The sequence below is a fragment of the Metopolophium dirhodum genome, chromosome 8 (genome assembly GCF_019925205.1).
Source record: "Metopolophium dirhodum isolate CAU chromosome 8, ASM1992520v1, whole genome shotgun sequence".
Classification (NCBI taxonomy): domain Eukaryota; kingdom Metazoa; phylum Arthropoda; class Insecta; order Hemiptera; family Aphididae; genus Metopolophium; species Metopolophium dirhodum.
Genome location: NC_083567.1, coordinates 24,040,456 through 24,057,709, shown reverse-complemented (window position 1 = coordinate 24,057,709; position 17,254 = coordinate 24,040,456). Strand labels below are relative to the sequence as shown.

At 29.5% G+C, this 17,254-nt stretch overlaps 1 protein-coding gene across 1 annotated transcript in view; it reads left to right on the top strand.

The window, feature by feature from the left end:
• The window catches only part of LOC132950478 (uncharacterized), a 153,642-nt gene extending 136,929 nt beyond the window's left edge, over positions 1–16,713 (top strand). Inside the window, exons 5-6 of the mRNA XM_061021967.1 lie at positions 10,534–10,774; positions 13,888–16,713. Of these exons, the coding sequence (XP_060877950.1) occupies positions 10,534–10,774; positions 13,888–13,961 (315 nt within the window). The 3' untranslated portion in view covers positions 13,962–16,713. The remainder of the gene's footprint in view (positions 1–10,533; positions 10,775–13,887) is intronic.
• Positions 16,714–17,254: the final 541 nt, after the last annotated feature.

The window sequence follows — 17,254 nt, the reverse complement described above, 5'->3', positions numbered from 1 at the left end:
TAGTTGCTCTGCCGCCGAACAACACTATATATTAAGCGCGCCATGGCTGCTGTTTGCGATCCGGACCTACTCAGATGTGTGTAAATGCGTGTTTGCGAATAACCGCACGGACCAGATGTTTGTGTCGAAAACTTCAGAGTTGTGAACTTAACAGTTTCGCTCGGTATGATTACATCCACCACCGACGCCGCCATGATGTGGTGGTGACTAAAGGCGACTCCACGCGAATAAGATACACACTTCCGGCCGTGCAAACGGAAATGTATATACACTGCTAGAACCGTTGCCACTTCCTGGCTTTAAGACGGCATCCGTCGACAGAGCACTGACCGTACTAAACTGGTCTGTTGTACGGCTCGGCGGACCGGTAAAAATACCGCGAGTGCCGGTCAAAAAGCGTACAATACAAAGGGCGATCCGTTTAGAACTAAACACTCTAATTATATATTAAAATATATAATTTTTTACACGATTTAAAGCTATTAAAATACAACGTTTTTGAAAAAATATCTTTTCTAAGTTTTATTCTTTTTTTTATCGACCCCCAATTGCAATGGTTGTGATTTCATATTACAAGACAAAATATTTTTCTGACAATTGCAACGTACATAAATCTAATTTCAAACGTATATTTAATCAGTTATTAGTTGTAGATAGGTATTTAAAGTTTAGTACCTATAACATTTTATGGAGTACCTTTGTGCCGCTACATATCGTTTATATAGACTTTAAGTAGTATTATAATACTAATCCACTACTTTTTCATAACAATTTTGTATATTAAAATTGTCAGAAAGGGATCTTCATAGGAATAATTCTAAATTAAAAATGTATGCTTTCTCATGAAAAAGTAAAAACATTTGAGTATAAAAATAGTACAAATATAATTTAAAATAAATATTTCCAAAATAGTGAATAATTTTCAAAATAATGAGTGTTCACCTTAAATATATATATATTTTTTTTTATTGGATAACCTGCGGCAACATAGGACATTGGGTGTGGAGAGGGAACTGTAAGTTTTTAGATTGGGTAGGTTGGTACATGTGTGTGTTGTGTTTTGGCAGAATTTCTAATGGGGCACCCGTAGGTTTCTGCTATGCCCCGGGTGGGGGGATGGCGGCACTGGTTCTTTGGACACCGTGACTTGCCCGAAGAAAAATGCCGCCCGCGGCCGAGGAATCGAACAAGCGCCGGCTGCGTTGCAGCCGCCGCCTTGGTCCGCTCGGCCACTCCGCCCCCCCACCTTAAATATAATCACCTTGGTTGTATAAATATTATAACATATAACTATTAACACCTGGGGTGACTAAAATGAATGATATATATATATATACCTACATATATACTTTTATGTGGTACTATTAATTACGATCTTTCAATAAACTTTAATGTAAGTGAGTACTTACGTAAATTAATAATAAAAGGGCCTAGAACAATATAGCTCTCGACCTTGGTTGCGTGACATTTGGACGATCATTTTTCCTTTGTTATTAGACTAACCTTATCAATTATTGCAGGGCGTGGTTGATTAAACCGAAAAAAAACGTCCTTTTCTCGTGATTTGCGAAACACTTATTTCACTGGTATCGGGTCACCCAGAACTTTTAATTTAATTTTTCCTTCGATAAAAGAATTTCATTACGTATTACCTCTACTACACGGTTGGTGGATAAAACTTCAGTCCAGTGTTACCGCTATGAGATTGTATCTGCTTTATACTTTAATGTCCGTTTCACGAATTTTTTTTTTAGTAATAATATACGTTTACAACGATGTTATTGCCCCGTTAAAGGATTAGGTGTATTTTTATGAGATTACTAAATCTCGTTGTAAAATATATTTATGTTTTTCGAGAAATAAATTTACTTAAAAAATAATAAATGTTTCAAAAAGTTTTCCAATAAAAATAGCGTATACACATGCACGGCGCAAATACGGAGCGAATTTGAATTACATAACGCAATATTTATATAAAAATAAATAAATAACACTTTAATATGATTTCAATTGATGACATGGTTTATATTAAACAACATACTATACAATATTGTATTTTCGCCGTTTTTGGAAATTTATGTCGCTATTAGATTATTGTTATTGCCGTCAATATACTATAAACCAGTGTTTTTCTCGCTCGTTTCCATCTAGGTCGTTCGCCGTCCCGCGTAACGTGCAACGGTTGTAAAAATAATTCCGAACGCCATTGCACTACCGTACATTTCCCTAAAACAATATCGACGAATAGTCAGATAAATTACATCAACCGTGCAATTTCAAATTCGGAGCTTCCGCTTTGATAATATCCACGTAGTGTAATTTATTGCATTACCTTGTGCCGCCGACAATTAAGACGGTGAACGTCCTTAACGTAATTACTGTCCCGGAAGTTTTAGCGGGGACGTGGAAACTTTGCGGTCGGTCCTGTCCATTACGAGGCTGCTGAATGTGTGTAATATTATAAACCGAACAGCGCCGAGTTAACCACCGCGAGAACACACCGAATGTAATTTTAACAGTCAATATACTTCAACGTAATAACGGTACTTAATGCATCGATCGAAATAATAATAATGTACCCGGAGCGAGTGAAAAAAAAAATTAGGAAACGAAAATGTGTTCATAGAAGCTAGACGGTCTTTATCTCACTTGATGGTGCAGATAGACAAATAATATGGTGCCTATAATAACAATAATAATAATATTATGATATTAATAATAAAAATAATATCTAATAATAATAACAGCAGAGTGTAAATGGTAAGACAAAAGGCAGCGTGCAGCAAAGTATGCGTCGTGTATGTACCTATGTATATATGTATGTATGTATGTATGTATGTATGTATGTATGTATATTTGTATAGGAATGTGTATAGGTATGTGTAAGAGTGTGTGTAGGTGTGCGTGTGAGAGAATGAAGAGGTAAAACCCCATCAGCAACTCAATAAAATCGAATGACCAGTGTGTAAACTCAGTGTGGCATGTATAACCCGAACTGTAGTGAATGGAGGTAAATATACGTACTTAGAAGACACGGTGGCGTTTCCATTAAATTTAAAAGGCCTACGTCGGTCTCTCTGTGTGTGTGTGTGTGTGTGTATTAAACATGGCTGAATGAATGGGTGTGGAGAGGAGTGTATTTTTTTTCTTTATTCCTACGCTGCGAAAATAACCAATATATACATTTACTAAAAATCGTTGATGGACTGATGTAATGAAATGCATAGAAAAAAAAAAAAGGATCGTATAAATTAACACTATTGGACGTGTTTCTGCGTGGTTGGCTCTGAACTGAAAATAAAGTAGGTAGTCCCGGAACGCGATTATAATGTTTTTTCAACAAACATAGACGTTCGTTGCGAATATTTCCGACCGTTTCTTCTTTTTTGTTTTTAACAATAATTTACGAAAATTAAAACGGTCAACTATATATTATTATGGACTAACACATTGTAATAATGACCACGATATGGAGTTCTTTATAAACTAAATTATATAGATAACTCTATACGTAAATATAAAATTGTGTGGTAGTTTCATAATTTATGACGAGCCCACAGTCACATAAACCTCAAAATAAATCAAACAAAGCATTGAGAAACTAACAATTTTTAGAGGGAAAATATACGATAGAAACGTATAGTGCAAACACGGCCTGTTTGTATTATTTATTTGTAGTTTTACATTGTCTTGCAGTCATGCTAGAGCTTTTAACAACTTTCAGTGAAAAACAGCTGGCATAATATTGGGTCCTTCAAGTTTAATTTTTTTTCCATACTTAATTTTGTTTTTTTAGATCAAACACATAATAAATAATTAAACTCATCGATATTAATATTACGTTCACTAATTTGTTTGGTTAAATTATGTCTGAATTTTCTTTTAATCTTCTAATCTTAAAACAGTTGACGTTCTTGAAAACTACCAATCTATTCCTTAAAACTATTTGACAAGACAGATATATATTTCATCGTTTATGTTGTATAAACGTGACGTACAAAACATAATTATATAATATCGTCAAATAATTTTAATCATTAGTAATAATTTATATTTTATTCAAATTGTAGATAAAATGACAGAAATGGGTACAAAAACTTGTCAACTTGAAGTTCGTTATAGTTGTGGTGATATAAAATATGCATTTGTCATTTTTTTTTACTTAAAAAATATATATATATATAAATTTGATTAAAAGTGTGATGGCGTTATGACTGTAGCAGTAAATTCTGTTTGGGTGGAATTTAACTCCTGGTTTAATACAATTTTACATTGTAATTTAAAGCACAAAAAAAGTATAAACTACCAATGAGAGAGCACATATTTTAATAATAAACATTTTCGATGTGTGAATGTCTCGCGGCTAACAACGAAATTTTCATTTCAGCAAACGTGTAAGTACTACGCAATACGCAGTATTGTTAGAAAACGTTCATTTTCGATACTTTTTAAATACAAGTTTCGTATTATGTTATAATTTATTATGATTGCATGTACTTACGTTATTAATTGCTTTACCGAAAAATGAATAGTAAAATGAAATTATTTTTGGATCAATGCAAATTCCATCTGTACGATAGTTATTTCAAAACAATTTAAGAAATTAAACTTTTTTTATAAATCGATTTAAACTAAACAGATTGACAAAAGTTCATTCCTCTGCTTATTAGTTGGCATAGCTATATTTCGAAGGAAAATATTAATATTATTGAAGGTGTATTATTATATACTGTTATGTTTATTTTGAACTTAATGATTTCGTTTCAGTGAAATTTTGTTCATAAAGAATTGTTATAAAACGTAAATTCTACCTTATAAAACCATATTTAATAATACCTCATTTGACAGGTTCAATATAGAAGTTTTTTGATAAACGTTTTTTTTTTCTTTCACGAACGTTTGGAGTAAAATAATATAGGATAAGAATAATATACCTTCAATTCGTAATTTATTGTTAACCAAAAAAACTTTCATTACCCTTGCACGCAACTCGCCGTTCGATCGAAGTAACTTTTTTTTTTCATTTACCCATAAATGGGGTTGCCGCAGGTAGTCGTATCATACTCTACTTTTTGCGCCTGAATATAAAAACACTAGATGGATAAATATCGATGGTAATATTTGTCTACGTTCCTTTTCACGTTCTTGTTACCTAGGTACTTATGGTTTTTATTTCTAAATACATATATATGTAAACAGAATGATTCTCAAGATGCTCAACCTCATATTTTCCTAAAACTATGGTGATATTCAGTTATATTTAAAAAAAATGAATTGTCAGTGTCAACTAGAGAACAAATTTTTAAATTTTTAGTTATGTCGATCATTAATCATTGTTAAAAAATCATTCATTATAAAAAAAGATTGTACAGTTGAAAATAGTTTAAAATGACTCTACTGAACAATTTGATATTTTGAGATAGCAACAAGTTCTGGTCCAGCATTATCTTTACCACTAAACTTATAATGACTCGAAACGGTGATAACCATTGGACTTCATGGTTTTTCTCAAACAAAATCCTTAACAGTTAACACTTTCACACAAATTATCATCATTCAACAATCAAAAGATAACTAAGAACTACCAAATTATATTTTACTACACAACTCTTTTTCTAATTACGTCCACATTTAAAACCTTGGACGGTCAGTGTCACAGGAACACCAAACTTCCATCAACCAAAAACATGGTTCATTGTACAGGTCTTAGTCACAATAACTGTAATTTAAATTTCCAAATTGAAACAACTCAACTAGTCATAGGCTCATAGCCTGACACGATCCTATAGGTTTCAAACCCTACCAAACAATGAAATACTACCCAGAAGATTCCCAGCTTCTCCTCAAACCTCCAATCAATACCCTTCGAGAATATAAAATAATGATCCAAAGCGACAGAAGTGGACCCAGCTGTAGCAGGACTACAGCGTAAATTAGCGTCAGGACTTCGGTGGACCTGGCAGTGAGTCGCAGCTACGTTCAATTGTTTATGTACCTCACTATTGAGAAGACACAAATTATCACCGATGACGGTTGGACCTGGTGAAACGAATCAACGAGACCAACAGGAATCCAAATAATGGGGCACAAAAGAACTTTGACAACACCGGTGAAGACGTGTCATTTTACTCCAAGACCGACCAAAAAACGGCCGTTATCGTGTTACCACTCACCTCTCAACCGACGACCTTATTTAATCGTCGTATCTCGACTTGGTCTGTATCTGCTTGAGCGGGCTTGAAAACGACGTAACCTCATACACATTGTAGAAATCCGTATAATATATTCATCACACATTGTAATTAGCGATGGGCCTGCATGATGATACTGCATGGTCAACGATAAGGGATAATTACCCATACAGGTCACATCCTTGGGTCCAATCAACCAGTATAGACTCCTCTCTCTCCCTATTTTATATAAACATTCCCATAGAAATAAAGGACAACGTATTTACCATTAAAACCTGTAGTCACATTATATACGAAGCACAAAGATTGTGCATACTGTTTCAATACTAAGGAGTGCTAAAAGTGCTGCGGGTTTTAAAAACAAATTTCTTAAATATTTTTTATATTTAATCTATTACTAATTATACACAAACTATTTGTACAAACTATAAAATGTTAATTGATTAACTTAAATGAGTTATAACTTATAAGTTTTAACTATTATTATTTTAAAATTGCCATAACCCTCACATCGTCCAAACCTACTATCTTGAACAATCATTAATCATTAATCATTATCTTTAATACAAGAGGTTAAATAACTCATAAACTACGCACTCGTTAGAATTTCAATTTAGAATATATCAACATTTTAAAAAGAGTCATTGAATACGGTTTTAACATAATAATGTCTATGCAGCGGTTTATCAGACACCAGACATAAATTTTGTTCGCATTTCCTTGTTTTTATTATTGTATTTCTTTATTTTTTTTTCGACCTTCTGTACAATTTGACAAATAACCGCAACTTTCAACGGCTGCCTCCTTACTCGGATACGAAACTTTTTTCTTTAGTCATTTACTAGCTATGTAATTTGATGCTCGAAATGTGTTCATTTAACCATTCCCACGGGACCATAAACAGGTGTCCAACAATTTGATTTCTCTTAGGCAAAAAAAAACATTAAGTGTTTTCGGAGAAAAAAAAATATTTTTGGTAAGTTTTATTTGGAAACTTTTACTAAACTTAACTCATACTCGGAGTAACTGATGATATTTCGTATTTGACTAATGTGCTTTATATTTCAAATTTTGTTTTAAATGAAATGGTTTTTGGTATCCAACATCTCAATTTGTTCAAATAATAAAAGGCACTTTTAATATACCTTAGCTTAGTATTATCTGAATATGTAAACTAAACATAAGAATCGATTTCAAAATTCTTCTTTGAAAATATTGGCTGTTTTTGGATTTTTAGTTGCCTTAAGTTAAATCGTAAGATTTTATTTCAAAACAAACGTAGGTACTTCATTTAAAAATCATAAAATTATATACTAAACTAAACTAAAAATATTATTTCCAATTTGCATTAAATATTTTATACTTTTTTTCTCTAAAAACCATTTGTTATGTCTATATAATATTTATATTTAGTTATATAAACCGTATGTGTTCATTGTTTCATCAAATATGCTGTGAAATATTTTATTTACATGTATTTAATTAATATTTTGCAGAGAACCCATAATTAGTATTATTTTTTTTTACTTATTATTTTGTTGTTTACTTATTATTATTACTATTATTGATATTTTTTCAACATCAACAACTAGTTACTTATTTTCAAATGATCAATTATTGATCACAGTTCTAAAATAAATTATACTTTATTGTTTTATGAAACTAATAATTTTCGAAATTCGGTTTAAATGCCGTCATCTCAACAGTGTTGGTTGTTATTAATAGTTATTATATTTATTGTTGTTTTAATAGAAACGTAATATTATTCATTAAAACATGATATTTTTTTTTTTTAATTTTAATAAACAAATATTTTCACTAAAAACATATATATTTATAATGGGTTTTAATTTTTAATTTTAGTATGTACTGATTCAATACTATCCAAATATGAATAGGTATTCACCTACTCTCTGTAAAAATATATACTACATTTTAGTGTTTTTATCAATACTACTCCGCCATTTATATGGATATTTTAGACATTAGTTTGAAGTTCCTATGGAGTATGGACTATGGAGTTGAGATGGTTACTAGGTACGCGTAGGTAAATATTACAAGACAAATAACAACTCAAATAGCATACAAACGAAATTACACTATAATTTCGAATTTCTACGAAAACGTATTTTGTACAACTATAATTAATAACATTTAGACAACAAACCTACGGCACATTTTAAAGTTGTAACCTCCTACTCGGTAAACTGGGAAAACATTTTTTTTTTGTTCGAGCACGTTTATGTCGACATTTTTTTTTGAACAAACAACTCTATGCGATTGATGCTGTTTGTAAATATTCTGCGATGTAATCGGCTTGAATCGATCTGAAATCAACCCATACACGATGCACACGCATAATGCCATCAGAATACGACAATGAGTGTTTTTAACCGTTCGCGGTGGAAGTACAGAGACTTGTTTATATTGCAATTATTATTGTTGCCTGGCAACATTTTAGTAAAACATGATAATACATAATATTATATAGATGATTTCAAAAGAGCAAATAGCCATAATCATTAAATACTAAAATTACACATTGTACATAATAACATTATACGTTACAATAAAATTCTATAGTACTAAATATTATAATACGTAACAAAATCAGTGTACGACTGGAACATGTCCGGATTCTGAGAATGCATATATTATATAATATCGTAATGAAAATTATTAGGCCGGTCGTGTGTATTTACCGATGTGTGCAATTCGGTTTTTTTCGGATATATCGGCCCGTAGCGGTGCGTATAATAACAATAATATAGTTTATTCCATCATTTAAAGAGCATCGCATCGCTATATTATTATAGGACAAAACAATGCCTACGCGCCTATTATAATAATATAATGTGGAATAATTATAATAAACGAATTCGACAGTAACACTGTTCCACTGAATTATATTTCAATACGTGCAATCAAATTACCCGGGTTCGTGTACCTATATACACCGGCCGAATTCCGAAGTAACAATATGTGTTATTATACGGCTTACCTATCGTTATTGTTGTGCGCGTACATTATTAAACAACGACCGCGGTAGGGGTAGGTAAAGTTTTGTTACCGCCGCGCCGACCTTTGATGTCGCGTCCACCTCGCCCGTTTAAACACACATGGTATGCCGAAACCCAAAGTGTGCAGCCCCATGTTCTGGTGCGATCCGCCGAACTGCAATTTGGTGTAATGCAGTAAACATGTAACAAAACTAAACCTAGGGTGGCGCCCCCGCGTCGTTAATACGTTTTTAATTGAACGTCGTCGCCGGGCGTACATTTTAAAATGTATAATATGTTCGAGTAATGCATAATAATAATTATTATTATTATTAGTATACCTATCAGGTTATAATATTATAATATTATAAATTATAATACACTATTATTATGTCGTGTACGCGCGTGTGCGTTAATGGACACGAGTTTTAAAAATTACGAAAACTTGTTCCGAAAAAATCGTGATAATTTTTTGACCGTAAACATAATATGCGAGCTATAATATTATTACGCCATGATAATAATAATATGACGTGTCGAAACAAATATACGTATTATGTATACCAATAATATACAATACTCCATAACATTCAAATATATTACCACGTGATGTTTATAAATGAAAATTTATTTCCGTACTTGTATAATATTAATATTACGGTAACGCGAATATGATAAATAACATAATAATATTATGTATTAGTTTATACTATTGAGCTGGCTGACTTGAAAAAAAAAATGTATAATTATTTTTTTTTATCGATATTATAATATCCATTACATCAATATCAAATAACACGATGGTAGTATAATATATTTAGTATAATCGTATCTTGTAATTTGTTACTGTTACATTCGTGACATCAAAGAACACGGTTTTTTTTCTTACAGTTTCATTATTTTACCGTCAAAAAAGCAATTGGATTATCCAATTGTCAATATATATTCTTTTAGCCATAATCGTTGTAATGTCGTGCACATAATACAGTAGGTATATACTATTTGTCCACATTACGTTGTCACACGCGTTCCATCGAATGATATTATTATGATAACATAACAACACACATTCGCTCCAGATAAATACTATAATAACTATAAACTTTTCTTTTTGAGCAATAATTATAAATTTTAACATAAAACGATTTGCTTTATGAATATTTGTATCAATAAAAACGCTTACTCGCGGATCATATTATTTTCACGTCATATTTTGTGTTCATACATTTATATTTTATACAACGAGACCATCTTACATGATAATATTATAGTATAACTTACTGTCATTAAATCACGTCGTGGCGATATAATTATCATTCAAACGAAATCTCATGCCGTTTCAGGTGGACAGTTACCTGCTCGAGCGTTACACTCCCGAAATATCCGAAGGGCCGTTCTACAACTCCACGTTGGGCCTGCGGTTTCCGCTCAAAAAGGAATGGGTGGACATGAACAAAAAACTTATGTACGTCAAATGCATTGCAAAGGTAGCCGGAGCTGAGCCCAAGACGGACGAGACGAGTGTACGGCTGCGACTCGTACCCGATCAGACACTATCGCAGGAGAGGCACATTCTTAATGCTGGTAAATAAATACAATTATTTTGTTTGTAGTTTTCGTTCGCAACCGCACACGCGTAGGTAATCGATTTTATTTCGAGGGCCGTTTTGGAAGTCAATTGATACAAACAATACTACGGATTCCAAAACTACCGACATTGATTAAATAAGAAATAAAAATCACATTATATTGTTCTCGCACAATATAAAATTAATTGCTTACAGTGTTATTATTATGTGGATAGTACTTCAATGGGTACTCAGTTTCTGTAATAATAAATATTATACCTATATCATTATAATAGATAGCTATAATAACCATTAATATCATTAATAAGCATGACGTATTTTCACTGAAATATGTTAATATAATAATAGGTACGCTGTACAGATTTTCAATCAATTAAATATATTTTAGTATTCCTACTTGTAACTTTAATAAGTACATTTTGTAATAGTACAGTGAATTAAAATATAATATAATCATTTATCAAGTAATTATTAGGTAATATGCATTTCATACTAATACACAACACGGCTGAAATGTATACGTTTATTAATAATTATTATTGTTATTTGATGTACAGACAACTAGCACTGTTTTATTATATTTACTGCAGTAAAAAAATCTAAACTAAATAAAAATGTGCATAATTGGTAGGTACCTTTAGTATGGGAAATATTTTCAAGTGTAATATTCTGAGTAATACACACATAATGAATACCTATAAACCTATATTATTTTTTTTATCAAATCATAACTTCAGCTTATTCATAGCTCAAAGGCCATTCATTTGTTTTCAATTATTTCATTACATTTTTTCACAGTATTTAATTATTTTTTTCTTATTAAATACATCAAACAATTCATTTTTATTATGATTTAATATTTTTCTGGTTGTTTTCCGCATTTGGACAAAGCACCATGTCCAATGTATTTGGTGCGTTAATTTGTTGTCAAAGTCATCTGTATGTTTACATAAATCTATTGGTATAATATATTTAACCGTCATGGTTTCTATAAAGCCATAATATATTGCAGGATGAATCTTATTTTTCCATAAAAAAAAAACAGTGTGTTATTCGGCTATATCAGATTCGTATATTGTATTGTTTTTAGTTTTATTTTTTTCAGAGTATTGCTATTTGTTTATTGTGATTTAATTTCGCTCAGTTGACGAATTATTTAATGATTATTGCAATAAAATTCAATTTTTTTCGTGAATTTTAATTTTAAACCTAAATAAGTAATTGTTGTACTGGGTGTACTAAGTATTTAGAAGTTGTGTATTTATAATTAGATAACTATTTAATTATTATAAACGAATGATCTCGATTTAAAAACAAAAAAAATATAGGTAACGACAGAGCAGTTATTATTATTTTTTAACGATAGTTTATTAACCACAACGAAACGAGTCGTTAATAATTTCATTATAATCGCATAATGTTTCATTTATCGACGCTAAGTAACCGAGGTAGTTCTCAGCGTATACCGAGTAATATTTCCTACGCAATACTACCTACGAATAATTGATATACACAATCAGAACATTTGCACACATTTATTATACACCACTCGTAATTATTTCATCGAAGAGATCGGTTTGTGATACGTGAAAATGATTTACGGCATACGTTTATAATTGTGCGGTTACACAAAACGAATTCGTTCAGATTTCGAACGCCAAACTGCGAGTCATTTTTCACAACCGATTATATTATAGTTTTTAATTAATATATTTTCGTAAATACTTTTGTATTCTGTTAATTAAAAACATTATACTATTGTGTATGGTAAATATTATATTCATTTATATTTTTTTTTGTACCGTCATACATTTAAAATTAAATATTCGAAAGAAGAAAAAAAGCTGTCAGTTTGTTGTACTTATCAATCCATATATGAAATTATAAGCTCACATAATCCAGCTTACTCCGGGGAAAAGCGTTAAATGATTTGCTTTGATGTATTTGATTTAAATAAAGTTCATAGTTGTTATTATTTCTTGTAGTTTTCACTATAAATATATATTTTATATGGCAATTAAAATAAGTGCTTTAGAGAAATACGGGTGGGGCTATATGTATCACGACCAATATCATTAGTTACTGTCTCTATACTTACTCGATCTATACTTTGGTCTAGGAAACTTGGTAATTTGTTCCAATCCAAAAGTTTATATATAATCATTAAAGTTGAATAAAATTTTTAATTTTTCTACGCATTACGATACATATATCTACTTTGTAAAATACAAAATTAAATTAAATTATTGTCACCATGCACTAATAGTAATGTCGAGTGTCAGAAAATATTATTTTTTCTGAATTTGAAGGAATTGTAAGTAAGTGATTTATTATTGAATGGGTTTGATTTTTAATTATAAAAGATTGTTACTAAGAAAACTTTATTTACTTGGAACATTTGTATTTATTTAATATAATTATTATATTAAATATAAATGTAATTGTTACAATACTACTAACTAATAATAAAATCATTTTTTCTCTGTACACTAAAATCTTTTTTAATTGGTTTTATTTCTTCATTTTAAACAGAAGTATGTTAACAATATGAACATATTAAATTATTATAGATACACTCAACTACCTACTCAAGTGTACTAAATCCTTGATAAATTAATGAAAATAACTTTAATCGAACATTTATTGATTTTATAATATTTTATTGTAACCGTAAATTGATTATAAATTAATAATCTATTTCATGCTTTAATAATAATGTTAATTTACCTTTAGATTTTACTATCATGCCTTGGGGTGAGTTGGGTGATTAATAAGTAAGAACCAAATTCATTACCCATCACATCAATAGTATATTAGTATAAAATATTTGGTCAATGTTTTCTTGTTTTAGATTTTTTGTTGGGCAAAAAAATAATCTACGTTTTTATAAATTGTATAACTGTATAATTTTCTTAAAAAAATATCACTTTTTTTTAGTGAACAATTATAGTACCACAAAAACAGTTATTCAATCAATTAATCAGGCACATAATATTATCATATATTGTATACAATTTGTATCTGTTGTATAGTCATAATAATATATCATGCATATCGAGAAGAAGCGTAGAAGATGATTTCATTTGTATCATCTTTTATTTTTTTTAGGTGCTGCCATCAACAACCATTGTGCCATAATATTGATCATATCTGCTGTTTATTACTACGAAGTGTACAATTAAGTTGAAGATTTAAGTAAAACCTTGATTAAATACCATAGATATAACACATTCAATTTATAATCAATAATGTGCAATTAGGATGAAAAACTTTTTTATTTTTTTTTTTTTTTTAAATGGCGTTTTTTTTCATTGTTGTTGCCTGGTTGTCTTGGACTCCACCGCATAATAATGGCCTGAACTTCAAACACAAAAATGCTTCGTTCAAAGCGAAGTCGTGTACACAAACGTGGTATCCGTGGTATCAATTAGAGAGTTCGTGCTATTTTTTCAAAGAGCTTTTTAAACCTTTAAACTTTTTATTGAAAGTTCAGGCCTTTGTGTGGGACCGTTAAAAGACTCACCATCTTATTAACCTTTAAATAATAATAATTCGGTTGAAAGTTTTTATTTTTTACCACCAACGCGCAAGAAACAAAAACGTGTTTGTTGTAAGTTGAGTGTTTTCAAAATAATTCCATTTTTTTCCATTTTTTTGACCACATTATGTTTACATGTTTTGCAATGAGCAAATACGGTGATGCTGATTAGCTACGGCGCTTTCCTACCTCTCCCCTGTTTACCTCTATACTTTCATATAAATTAATTCGACATCCTAAAAGCTACGGGTTTGTGAGTGCAAGTCAACAAGCATAACAAGTGTCTTGGTTGTCGTACATCTTTTGTGTAAATACTATTTATCGTTGTTCTGTACAACTAGATATTATATTATATTATATTTAATAATATATTACCTACCTATATAAATATATGTAATTTAATTCATAGTTAATTGTTGTTACCTATAAAAATAAAAAATTGATAAGGCATACTTATCTTTTTTACCGATCAAGACTAGTCCATGTGCATTTTGTTAATTCGTATAATGCGTCATCGCATGATTTTTTTTGTTCAATGATTTATTACACCCAAATTTCCCACCACCATTGGATTTATTGTAAGTAGTGTAATATTGATAAGCTAGAAAAAAACAAAAATAAACATTTACATTTTTTAATATATAATTTTTAACTTATCATATAAGATTAAAATAACATATTAATATAAACTATTTACAATAAATCATTAAAAATAAGACGTATGCTAACATTTAAATATTATAATATATCGATTTATTTGACTCATTTTAAAATATATTCTCATATAACAACATCTGAAAACTATTTTATAACCTGCAACAATGAATGTCAAGTTTGTGTAATTAATTAATATTCTCGAGAAAATATCATACAGATTGTATTCATAAATAATATTGAACGCATATGGAAATTGAATAAAAGTTTTTAATATTATATTATTTTTTCTTCGAAGTCGAGACGTGTGTCATATACTCATAAAATATGTTTTATCCTAAGTTAATTGGAAACATTTCTACTGTTTACCATACAAATATTATGCATTTAATACAAACTGGCATTATTAACCGTGTACAAAATTACATTGTTTATAGTCGTCAGACATAAACATCAAAATAGGTTCCTATAGTTTCATTGTCAGTGGTTTTTGTACATCTGTATTGGACGTTTCGATAACTCGTCAGGGAGGCTCGATTCTGTCTGAATGTCAAAACATTGTATAGATAGTCTGCCATTTTGTCATTTCGGCTTTGGAACAATTTGTTTCAAAAACTTAAATCGATGGATATCAAATTGTATCGATGAAAATCATATTGCATTATTAGGTATGACGTATAAAATATGTAATATTTCTAATATTCTTTATTGTAATATTATGCCCATGATAATAATTATTAAAATCAACAGAATAAAACAGTTTAATAAATCACGAAAATCATAATTATTGTATTATAAAATAAAATTAGTTTAAAACAGTAAATACAATATTGCATTTGAGTAAAATATTATAGTAATTTAATTCGTACTGATTGTTTATGACCAACTATTTGCAATGAAACATTCTGACTTAACCTAACTTATTGTTTAACAGTATCTAAAAGTTGACATACACGTCTTAGTCAATAAAATTATTTGTTTCATGTTTTTTTTTTTTTTAATTAACAATATTAATTAATTTTGTACTGTACTATTGTATAGTTGTATGTATCATTCCAAAGTTTTTGTTACCATAATATTATTTTATTAATGATGCAATTAATAAATATATAATAAATTCATCTAATATTTAACGAGTCAGTTATAAGTTATAATTTGTAATGTTGTATGGGATATAATCAATTTGGTTATAATATATAGTAATTTATTGTTTTCAGATTATATAGTTAAATAGCTTTAACATTGCAAACCGTTATTACTTACTGTTTAGTGTAATACATTTATTTTGTAATCTGTGGATATTTAAGTAAACCATAGGTACATATAGTATAGTTTTTAAACGTGTCTCGTTTAGATTAATTGTTTTTAACACCTCGATATTGTTGAGATATATAATTTCTGTACAGAACTTTTGTTGTTTACGACACTTTACTATTCTTTAGTCTAATTTTAATTTTAGCTAACACATTTCTAAATTTACATTATTCATAAAATAAAAAAAAAATAACATTTATCTCTATACTATAATCAACGTTATCTATTTAAATGTGAAAACTACTTACATTTTTTTGTTATAATATTATGTTACCTACTTGTAATATTGTCACCTAAAAATAAATGTATACTTTTAAATAAATAAATATATTTAAATATATATATTATATATATATTTATTGATATATACCATTATTATATCCATGAAACATTTATGTAAAAATATAAAATGTAAATACACTTTTTAAAACGGATTTTATCTCTTGTTATTTATCCTTTTTTTTATTACCTTCGATAATTTTAAGTTCCTTCCATATACACAGTATTATACAGGTATCGATTAAGTAAACAGTCAGTGGAACGTGTATTAGTATCAAATACAACATTTTTCATCGACAGCGTTTAAAAAATACAGTTTAAAAATAGAGACAAGTAATATAAAACTCTACGAAACAGCACACGTACATGGTATATTGCTGTTCTGAAGAGGCGGGTTACGAACAGAGAAATTGAAGTATATTGAAAATTAAGATCCCAAATATATAATATATAGTATATAGCTTTCTCTATTCTTTTATTCGTACCACTGAAAGAAAATACAAGTGTAATGTGTCTGAAATAAAAACGTTAAAGATAATATCGTGTTACTTCGTGCCAAAAATAATTTATTTTTTCATTCCACTTGTAAAATAATACTAATATAATTTCCCTCGTAGGTAAGGAGTTATCTGAATAATAAATCGGAATGGATTGATACAGATATCTATATACATTTGAATGCATCAACAT